General features: G+C 41.5%; 1 protein-coding gene across 1 annotated transcript in view; it reads right to left on the bottom strand.

The window, feature by feature from the left end:
- Positions 1–11,968, bottom strand: part of ALKAL1 (ALK and LTK ligand 1) — a 27,650-nt gene that overhangs the window by 2,032 nt on the left and 13,650 nt on the right. The window contains exons 2-4 of the mRNA XM_017531773.2: positions 7,461–7,514; positions 4,922–5,002; positions 3,238–3,314 (exon numbers count right to left, since the gene is read on the bottom strand). Of these exons, the coding sequence (XP_017387262.1) occupies positions 3,250–3,314; positions 4,922–5,002; positions 7,461–7,514 (200 nt within the window). The 3' untranslated portion in view covers positions 3,238–3,249. The remainder of the gene's footprint in view (positions 1–3,237; positions 3,315–4,921; positions 5,003–7,460; positions 7,515–11,968) is intronic.

Below are 11,968 nucleotides of genomic sequence, written 5' to 3' on the forward strand. Positions count from 1 at the left end.
AAAAAAAAAAAAAAAAAAAAGAAAGAAAGAAAGAAAAAAAAAGAAAGAGAGACAGAGAGTGAAGAAAGCAAGAAAGCAAGCAAGAAAACAAGAAAGCAAAAGAAAGAAAGAGAGAGAAGAAAGAGAAAGAAAAAGAAAGAAAGAGAAAGGGAAAGAAAGAAGAAAGAAAGAAAAAGAAATAAAGAAAGAAAAAAAAAGAAAGAAAGAAAGAAAAGAAAGGAAAAAGAAAACGCACAAGAAAGCAAGCTTTGAGACAGGTAGGTTGAGAGCAATTGATTTTAAGTATCCTACCACTAAAATAACCTAGTTTATTTTCTTAATCTAAAAAAAAATTTTTTTTCAATTTATCAACTGTAGATATGCAGAACTAACTGTTCTAATTATTACCATTAATGTGTAATAATAATAGCTTTTAAAAATAAGACTATAAGTATAGCAACAATAATAGATCAGGATTTTCTCAGTAGTCGTCACAACAAAACTGTGAGTGGTTTAAGTAAATCCCCACGAAGTTCTTTTGGATATATTGAGTTGTACTGGCCAGTTCAAGATAGTCATGATTAATCTTAGGCTACAAGTCCTCTATGACTTTCATTTCCACCTTCACAACCTGAGGAACCAGTTGCCTTCAAAGGATTTGTCCATGGTACTGAAATGCTGACCCAAAAAAAATTGACTTGGCACTAGACTGCGAAAGAACTGATGAGATAAATATTTGCAAAGAAATAAGTATCTTTCAGTATTTTGTATAGATTTTACTTTTTAAAATAAATGTTACAATTTACAATATCTTTATTTAGAATTGTACAAATACTTTATTGCCCAAGGGCTTCTAGGATAAATTAGCCAGAATTAAAATTCTGACTTGCCATTTCACTCTTGTAAAGTAATAGCCTAGAGCAAAAAATAATTACATGTTCATTATCTTTTTTATTGTTTGCTTTATCTCTTATTACAATAGCTTCTCTCTGTTTCCTACCTACAGTCCGTATCAAAGTTTTAAGGCCTGGTTTCATCTTTATTAGATATTTTGGAAAGCTGAAAAATAGGTCTGCATAAGTAATTTTGTTCATCTAATGTCTATCCCCATAATGTTTCTGCACAATCATAAAATAACACTAAATGCTGAAAGATTTTTGGAAATCACTCAGGGCTGGTAAGGGTGTTAAAAAACTATCTTAATGCAATCACTGTTGAGGATATTTTATTTTATTTTACTTTATTTTAAAGATGGGGTTTCACCATGATGGCCAGGCTGGTCTTGAACTCCTGACCTCAGGTGATCCACCCACCTCGGCCTCCCAAACTGCTAGGATTACAGGTGTGAGCCACAGCACCCGGCCGAGGATATTTTAAACTAATTCATTAAAACAGTCTTAGGCCGGGAATGGTGGCTCACGCCTGTAATCCCAACACTTTGGGAGGCCAAGGTGGGTGGATCACCTGAGGTCAGGAGTTCGAGACCAGCCTGACCAACATGGGAAAACCCCATCTCTATTAAAAATATAAAAATTGGCTGGGCATGGTAGTGCATGCCTGTAATCTCAGCTACTCGGGAGGCTGAGGCAGGAGAATCACTTGAAGCTGGGAGGCAGAGGTTGCAGTGAGCAGAGATGGCACCATTGCACTCCAGCCTGGGCAACAAAAGCAAAAAACTCCATCTCAAAAAAAAAAAAAAAAAACCTTCCAAAAAAAAAAAAAACAGTCTTTCATTTAGAACAAGTTTTAACACTTAGTGAAAAATCCACAGATTAAATTCACTAGGTATTTCTAAAACAGGCTTCCTGGCTTCTGATATTATTTTTTTAAGAAAATCAGACTATTCAGAGTGAAGACACAACATTTAGAAAGTAAGAAAAGATTTGCAAACCATTCACCTGACAAGGAACTAATATCCAGAATACACAAACAATTAAACACCAAAAACCAGATAATCTGATTTAAAAGAGGGCGAAGTATCTGAAGAGACATTTCTCAAAAGAAGACATACAAATGTCTAACAAACATATGAAAAAAATCAAAACATTGCTAATCATTAGGGAAATGCAAATCATAACCACAATGAGATATCATCTCATCCCAGTTACAATAGCTATTGTCAAAATGACAAAAAATAAGTGCTAGTGAGGACACAGAGAAAAAGGAACCCTTATACACTGTTGATGGAAATGTAAAATAGTACAGCCATTATGAACAACAGTAAGGAAGTCTCAAAACAAAACTAAAATTGGAACTACCATATGACCCCAAAATTCCATGACTGGGTGTTATCCAAAGGAAAGGAAATCAGTATATCAAAGGGATACCTGCATCCTTATGTTTATTGCAGTACTGTTCACAAGATAGGCAATCAACCTAAACATCCATCAATAGATGATTAATGGATAAAGAAAATGTGGTGTATATGCACAATGGAATACTATTGAGCCATAAAAAGAATACAATGTTATCATTGAAGGCAGCACAGACTAAGCTGGAGGTCATTACGTTAAGTGAAGTAAGTCAGGCACAGAAAGGTAAATATTCTCACTCATATGAGGGAGCTAAAAAAAAATTAAACTCATGGAAGTAGAGAGTAGAATGTTGGGTATTAGAACCTAAAGAGGACCAGGCCTGGCAGCTCACACTTGTAATCCCAGCACTTTGGGAGGCCAAGGCAGGCAGATCACTCAAGGTCAGAAGTTCGAGACCAGCTTGGCCAACAGGGTGAAACACCGTCTCTTCTAAAAGTACAAAAATTTGCTGGGTGTGGTGGTGCGTGCCTGTAATCCTAGCTACTGGGGAGGCTGACGCATGAGAATCACTTGAATCTGGGAGGCAGAGGTTGCAGTAAGCCAAGAGGGTGCCACTGCACTCCAGGCTGGACAACAGAGCGAGATTCTGTCTCAAAAAAGAAGAAGAAGAAGGAGCTAAAGAGAAGTGGGGAGGCACAGCTAGGGAGAGGTTGGTTAGTGACTACAAACTACAGATGCACGTAAGCGCAGGTTCTGGGGCTCTGCAGCATTGTACAGTGAATCTGGCGACCTACAAGTTATTTATTTTTTTATAAAGCTGGAAAAGAAGGTTTTGAATGTTCACAATACAAAAAAGTAATAAATGTTTGAGGCATGCAAGTATCAAAATGTCATACTGTACCCCATAAATATGTACAATCATTATGTGTCAACTAAAAAAAAGAAAAAATGTTTAAACACTAATGTTAAACTATTAAACAAGATAAGAAAAATATATACTCACAGGGTAGGTGTGCTAGGTCTGGGAGCACAGTGGACTCACTGCTAATCTTGTTAACAATCTAGCACACCTTTTGTAATCTAGGAAAAACATTTAAAGGTAAATTATATATAGATTACTAGAAATGTGGGGGAAATCATGTTGTTATTGTCACTAATTCATATAATAATGGCTACAGTTTAATAAATGCCTACCATATCAGGTGAGAAATGGATTTTCTCATCAATTATTTTAATAACACAATCAGGAAGGTACTATTCCTATCTTCACTTCAGAGATGGGACAAGAGCCTGAGAATGTTAATTAATTGCCCCACAACTAATCAAAAGCTTTATCCCGAAGCCTGTGCTCTCTCCACCATGCTGGGCTACCATTAGTCATTCTGCCTGGAATCCAATGTGATTCACTTCCTTTAGCCATTAAATACAAGTTGATTTTTTATTTTATTTTTGAATTGTAATCTATTTATGTATATATTTATTTTGAAGCTGGATTGTGAGACTTGCTAATTTTTGTATTTTTGGTGGATAGAGGGTTTCACCACGTTGCTGAGGCTGGTCTCAAACACCTGAGTGCAAGCAATCCACCTGCCTCGGCCTCTCAAAGTGCTGGGATAACAGCCATGAGCCACCACACTGGCCTAAACACAAGCTGTTTTTGAAAAAATTATAACAGCCGGGCGCGGTGGCTCATGCCTGTAATCCCAGCACTTTGGGAGGCCGAGGCAGGTGGGTCACGAGTTCAAGAGATCGAGACCATCCTGGTCAACATGGTGAAACCCCGTCTTTACTAAAAATATAAAAAATTAGCTGGGCACGGTGGTGCGTGCCTGTAGTCCCAGCTACTCAGGAGGTTGAGGCAGGAGAATTGCCTGAACCCAGGAGGCGGAGGTTGCGGTGAGTCGAGATCGCACCATTGCACTCCAGCCTGGGTAACAAGAGCCAAACTCAGTCTCAAAAAAAAAAAAAAAAGAAGAAAAAATTATAACAAATCCAACTTAACATGCTGAGTAAAATTCAATATTCCTCAAGATGAGCAATCTAGTTAAAAAGAAACGAAATGCTTAGAATTCATGTTCTTTAAAAGCAAAGTTGAGGCTTAGAAAGGAATTTAAAAACAGCCAACTTGAGTTACCACACAAAATCATAACTTGGGCACTTTAAATGATAACACTTAAATATTATGTTTAGAATTATTATTAACTTCAGTAACTTAAGTATCCAAAAGAAATATAGCAACATTTACATGCTATCATTACTCAGAAAAATCTAGCACCATTATATAAATGATGTGATATAAAAAATATTTACTTTAAAATAACTTATGAGAAAATTTTTACTTAGAGTTCACAGTCATCTCATTTTTTTCATTTATATGAGAGAGCACCTTATTTATGCCAAGGAATGTGAATCATGTTAAGATGTTTAAATCCTAACAAACACTTTGGTGTTTAAGGAAATCTGGCTATTATCAGATTTGAATAGATTCCCAATTAGAATGTGGTTTCATTCCTTACAGCGGCAACAGTTCACACAAACCTTAGCTACTGTCAGTGTTATAAACAGAATCTCATACACTGTTTAGTCTACTACTTCCTACCCACAGACATCTGAAGTTTAAAATTATACATATTTATTGAGGGATAATTAAAAACAAACAAAAAAAAAGCGATGCCCAAGTTACTTACAAGCTGGCGTTGAGCACTCCCTTGTGTTGTAATAGAGTCGGTGGAAATGTTTGCTGCATTCTGGTGAAAATGTGACTGAGCCTAGAGCACAGGAAAAGAATGCTTATTATAAACATAGGCATGTTTTCCAAACAAATTTCCTAGCACTTCATAGGTGGATGTGATATAAGGGCAGCTTCCATCCGTCCATGCCCTTAAAAGAACGTGCCGAAGAGCTCTTCCCTTCACCCAGGCTCTGTGGGAGGCACAGCTTTGGTCTATGAAAAAAATTCTAAATTCATTCCACATTCTCAACATCTCACATAATGGAATCTTCAGATTTAGGAGAACCATCTAGAAAAATCAGAAGGAAAAAGCTCTGGACAGAAAAAGAAAGTGTGTAGAGAGCAAATCAAGTGGACAAGAAGTAAAAAGAATAAATATCTTTGGTTTCTACTTTGCTTTTATTTAATAGCAATTAATGTTTACATGGCAAGACATTTATTCCATTTTCTATTTATCATAATTTGCATCTTATTAGTGTCTAGGATAATTGTAAAATGGGCAGGGCCTTGAGAAGTCCCTTGTCTCTCCCTTTAAATCCAAGGTAGGGCCCATCAAAACTTTCATCTTCAATGGGGTGCAGTGGCTCACATCTGTAATCCCAGGACTTTGAGAGGCCAAGAGAGGAGAATCACTTGAGCCCAGGAGTTCAAGAACAGCCTAGGCACCATAGCGGGACCCTGTCTCTACAAAAAATAAAAATAAAAAATTAGCCAGGCATGGCGGCACATGCCTGTAGTCCCAGTTCAGTTACTCTGGAGGCTGAGGCAAGAGGATCCCTTGAGCCCAGGAGTTGGAGGCTACAGTGAGCTACGATCACACCACTGCACTCCAGCCTGGGTGATAGAGTGAGGCCCTACCTCTAAAAACAACAATAAAATATTCATCCCTCCCTCCCTCTGTAGTCTGCTTCTTGTGGGGTCCACAGTCGTGTCACTCACAGCTACCTCAGGAGGCTCGAGACCCTGACACATCCCTGCGCCCTGCCGGTGCATTTCCACTTGATCCTCAGGACCATCCTTCCCGTTAACAAACAGACACGGCCCTAGGACTTGACTAAGTGGGAAAACCACATCTTTCCCATATTATAGGCTTGAGGTGCAAAAAAAAAAAAAAAAGCAGCTGGGATGACGGGAACACAGAGGCAATGGCAATAGTAAATTTGGGGGTGTGCTGTTCAAAATACTTCAGTGATTTGCTAGAACTTAGGACACAGGACAACGTGCAAATGATTCACAAAGTTGATATGAAGAACAAAACGGGACAGCATTTCATCTGTGCTCAAGATGTGGCAGGTGTGCCCAGTGCAGTGGCTCACAACTGTAACCCCAGTGCTTTGGGAGGCTGAGGCAGGAGGATCGCTTGAGCCAGGAGTTCAAGACCAACCTGGGCAACATAGTGAGACCCCATCTCTACGAAAAATAGAACATTAGCTGCGTGTGAAGCTGCGTGCTGTCCCAGCCACTTGGGAGGCTTGGGTGGGAGGATCCCTTGAGTTTATCTGTTTGAGGCTGTAGTGAGCCGTGATCTCACACTGCACTCCAGCCTGAGTAATGGAGCCAGAGCTTGTCTCAGAAAAAATTCTGGCTGGGCGCAGTGGCTCACGCTTTTAATCCCAGCACTTTGGGAGGCCAAAGCTGATGGATCACTTGAGGCCGGGAGTTCAAGACCAGCCTGGCAACATGGTGAAACCCCGTCTCTATTAAAAACACGAAAGAAATTAGGCATGATGGCACATGCCTATAATCCCAGCTACTTGGGAGGCTGAGGCAGGAGAATCACTTGAACCCAGGAGGCAGAGGTCGTGGTGAGCCAAGATCATGTCACTGCACTCCAGCCTTGGAAACAAGACTGAAAATCCGTCTAAAAAAATAACAATAAAAAAATAAATAATTTTTCAAAACATGTAGCATATGAAAGTCTGTCCCTCCCTGTTCAAAAAATTTCTATTGCCCCCTCCCTCCTTACCCCCTGCCTGGCTGGCAGAGTCTGAATTCTTCAGCATGCCATTTAAGATTATCCACAACATGACGCCAACCTACCTTTCCAGCCGTATATTCGCCCAGGGCCACAGATGACCCCACCTAAGCCCACCCACAGTCTATGCACGCCTGTCCTTACCTAAATCACACCCTGCGCCTTCATGGTACTCAATGCGCTCCTCTGGACAGAAGGCCTCTCACCATGGGAAAGCCTTATTCATCCATTAAAGGCCACCTTACATACTGTGTCTGCTACAAGTCTTTCTTGGTAGTTCTTAGCCAAGAATTAATTCACTTCCTGTGTATCCTTAAAACGTGGTTCATACTTCTATTACTTATTAAGGGCTGGTGAACATTACAGTTAACACAACTTAGTAGCATCCATCCATCCATCTCCCCAGCTGGACCGTGAGTCCCTTACAGACATTTATCTTCATAGCCCTAGAGCCTGACATAGTCATCTGAAACAGTCTTTTTATTTAGTGAATGGAATCGCTGATAAATTTTGTACTTACCTGTGAAATGCTTTATGAATTTGTCTTTTAAGTTAGAATCTCTTGGGAATATTTCTGAAAAGAAAAAAAAAAAAAACACCTTCAGAATTTCTTGAATGTATTTCTGCCATTTAAAATATCCTTAATATGCTAAATACTTAATAAGGCACTAAACACATGAATTCGTGGCAATTTAGCTGATCCCAAACTGGGTGTCTCCAGCCCTGACCACTGGAGGCTCCAAAACTCCAGTGCAGCTCACAGCTTGCCCTGCGGCACGAAGGGTACCTTCCAGACCTCTCAAAAGTGCACAGCCACAATGGAACATCTCCTTTCCCTCTGCTCAGACCTGTTTCTCCCCGTATTCCTCAGTCCACTGAAGACTGACTGAAGTGGCATCACTCTTGATCAGGCCCCAGCTCCAGGAGTTATGCTTGACTTCCCTTTTCCCTCACCACAACACCCAACCTACGAGTTAGTTTTATGTATTCCACCGCCAACAAATTATCCCAGACCCACTCACTTCTTTCTCCTTCCCTCAACACGAGTCTGGTCCAAGCCATCATCCTTTTGTGACCGTGCCCTGACAGTGGCCTCCTATCCCCTCCTCTCCTCCCCATAATCATCTTTCTCCCCAGTAACCAGAACAAACTGAAATGCACTTAGGTCATGATCTCTCCCACTTGGAAGGATTTGCGCTTAATACACAAAAAAACGTAAAAATAAAATTGTATCTCAGACTTCACCTTGTACTCACTAAAACTACATCATCCAGAAAATGCAATTTATACAGACAATTGGGAATATGTGCAACTCCTTCAAAGCAAGAGAAAACCTAACCTTCAATAAAATAGTTGAGCCTCAAGGTCCGATGGTAGGCACACCTTTAAATTTATAGCATTTTAAGATTATAATGAGGAAGTAAACGTTTGTCATCTCTTCATGGGAGTGTCTCAGCCACCACGGTGACAAGTATGACTTTGCTGGGACAAGGCAGTGGTGACTGAGGCTTGGAAAATGCAGATGCAGGAATTCTAACTGTTCCTTACATCCCAGGAGCTCCTGAGGGACATCTGAGCCCTTCCTGTGCAGGGAGCTCCCCAGTTCCGGGCAGCCTCATGTGAGTTCAGGACCTGGGGCGTGATTGTGTGGGTGCAGCAGGAATGCAGAGATCGGAGTGCCCCTCCCATTTGACAATGAACACCTGCACTTGACAAACAATTAAAACTAATCCAGAAAAACAAAGCAGCAGTAAAATGGAAGTACTTCATCATATAAACCTGTCCTCTTCTCTTCAATAATACTCCAGCCTGAACATAGGTCTTTTCTCCTATACTTGTCAGAAATCAAACACAGCAAATTGGCTTTGGTAGTGTCAATATTTGGGCCAGGAGCTACACTGGTGCTTTCTGAAAAATGAATGAGCTGAGCGCCGCAGAAGCACCTACTGTGGCTAAGGTGTGCTCAAAGACTTTATAAATATTCTATTTCCGAAAGCCTTTTAGAGTATAATTTTAATCTCTAGACCCTGTGACAGTGACGACACTCAGGTGTGTAGAAAATTACATATTTTAATTAAATTGCCCTCCTCATCTCCAACCCACTAACACACTTTGTAACTTCTATCACAGCAGATGTCATGTTCTGGTTAGCATGATGGTGCACCATGTGTGTGTCTGCCTCCACTGAAATTATGGCTTCCTGAGGAAAGGTCTTGTCCCCCTGTACAACCTGGCTTTGCTGGCAGGGGCACCTGGCACATGTTCAAGGAATGGGAAGCCGAGAGGGTTGCTACCGCTCAGAGGGAAACATCAGCACCTTCCGGCACTCAGTACAGCCCACCAAGAAAACCACACTTTTAATTCACTTGAATTTTAACTTCAAAGCACAAACATCATACAGGAACACAGGAACACAGGGCAGATTGATTTAACTGAAACAGAGAAGTGGTGTTTAAGTTGACACCTGAAGCCAGAGATAAACAGGTAAGAAGAGATGGGAATGGGGAGGACTGCAACGTGTTCAAGTATTGGAGGAAATGTCCAGAGTAGCTGAAGAAGAGAGGGGTGAGATGAGGCTGCAGGCGGGCTTTAGAGTCAAGCCATACACAAACTTTGTGCGTAATCCTGTGGGTGATAAGGAATCAAAGGGCTTTAGGCAAAGGACCGGCATGGTTAAGCTTCATTTTCAAAAGAGCATTAGCGGGCGGGAGGGAATGGAGAAAAATGGCCGAAGGATACAAAGCTGCAGACGGGTAGGATGAGCAAGTTCAGAGGTCTGATGCATGGCAGAGGACTGCAGGGAATAATGACATGTTGTATGCAGGATAATGGCTAAGAGAGCAGAGTTCAGGGGTTCTCACCACCAAAAAAAAAAAGGGTAACTGTGAGAAGATGGATATGATTTGCTGGACCACAGTAGCCACTGCACTCTCTCTATATATATATCAAAACATCATGCTGCACACTCTAAAGATAGACATTAAAAATAAATAAAATTATATCCCATTCAAAGTATTTTTAATAAATAAACTCTGCTTTTTTGAGACAGAATCTTGCTCTGTTGCCCAGGCTGGAGTGCAATGGTGCAATGATGGCTCACTGCAGCCTCTACCTCCTGGGCTCAAGTGATCCTCCCATCTCAGCCTCCCAAAGTGTTGGGATTACAGGCATGAGCCACTGAGCCTAGCATAAACTATTTTGAATAATAAAAAACAATTATGCCTAAATATTGTGAAAGGAAAATAAATCTCAGGACCCCAAAATCACTAAACCAAGGGAAAAGTCAAGCTGGGAACTATGTCAGGCAAACCTGCCTCCCATTTTATTCCTACATAAGTTAGCTACAAAGATGAAAAGCTACATACTTCCCTCATGATTTGCCCACAAGGAAATTCTTCGTGGATGGAGGACAGACAGAACACAAAGGCATCCCTCTGAGGCTCACCTGAGACAAATGCATATCTGATTGCTTCCCCTGCCCTACTGACTATGTAAAACTGCAGATTCACTGACCCACACTAAATTGAGTATTCAGTGGAAGGCTGATCAAGGACTCAAAAGAATACAGAATTTTGTCTCTTATCTACTTCTGACCTGGAACCCCCCCCACCCACCTCCCTGCATACCCCCTTTTCCCCTCAAACCCGTTTCCCCATCCCCCTCCCCCTTCAACTTGTCCTGCCTTACTGAACCCAACCAATGTACATCTTACATATATTGATTGATGTCTCAAGTCTCCCTAAAATGTAAGCAAGCTGTACCCCAACTACCTTGGGCACAGGTCAGCAGGACCTCCTGAGGGTGTGTCATGCGTGCATCCTTAACCTAGACAAAATAAACTTTTTTTTTTTTTGAGACAGAGTTTCACTCTTGTTACCCAGGCTGGAGTGCAATGGCGCAATCTCGGCTCACCGCAACCTCCGCCTCCTGGGTTCAGGCAATTCTCCTGCCTCAACTTCCTGAGTAGCTGGGATTACAGACACGCGCCACCATGCCCAGCTAATGTTTTGTATTTTTAGTTAGAGACGGGGTTTCACCATGTTGACCAGGATGGTCTCGATCTCTTGACCTCGTGATCCACCCGCCTCGGCCTCCCAAAGTGCTGGGATTACAGGCGTGAGCCACCGCGCCCGGCCAAAATAAACTTTCTACATTGATTGAGAGCTGTCTCAGGTACTCTTTGTGTTACAGTATGGAGGGCAAAGGATAGATGCAGAGAAAGTTAAAAGGTTTACAAAGGTGTACAGTCATGGGCTGTTTAATGATGGGAATACATGCTGAGAAATGCATCGGTAGGTGAATCCTTCATTGTGGGAGCATCACAGAGAGCACTTACATAAACCCTGGTGGTAGAGCCTCCTGACACTCAGGCTTGATGGATGGTACAGCCTATTGCTCCTAAGCTACAAAACCTGTTGCACTGAATACTGTCGGGAGCTGTAACACCATGGTGAATATTTGTGGCTCTAAACATATGTAAACATAGAAAAGGAACACGAAATACAGTATTATAATCTTGTAGGCCCACCGTGGTATACGCAGTCTGTAGACAATGGAAATGTCCTTCTGTGGCACGTGACCATAACTGTATTGACTAGCACTGGCCTGCGCAGGGGCCAGCAAATGACGGCTCTTGAGCCAGAGCCAGCCTGCACCTGTGTTTGTGAATAAACGTGTGCTGCAACACGCCCACATCTATTTGTATAGGGACCATCAGTGGCTGCTTTTTCACTTCAGGGTAGAACTGAGTAGTTGTTGCCGAGACAGTATGGCTCACAAAGCCCAGAATAGAGACTATGCGGCCCTTCCTAGTTTGCCAATCCCTGCTCTGCAGTACACTCCTATTTGTACTAAAAACAAACTAAAATGGAGGGGGGAGCCAGGGAGCAGAATTCTGGGGGTGGAGGGAAGGGATACTTTTCCATGCACACCCTTTTTAGTACTTTTAACTTTTTCTTTTTTTTTTTTTTTTTTTGAGACAGAGTTTGGGTGTTGTTACCCAGGCTGGAGTGCAATGGCGCGATCTCG

This window comes from Cebus imitator, unplaced genomic scaffold (assembly GCF_001604975.1).
Source record: "Cebus imitator isolate Cc_AM_T3 unplaced genomic scaffold, Cebus_imitator-1.0 Scaffold73, whole genome shotgun sequence".
NCBI classification, from domain to species: domain Eukaryota; kingdom Metazoa; phylum Chordata; class Mammalia; order Primates; family Cebidae; genus Cebus; species Cebus imitator.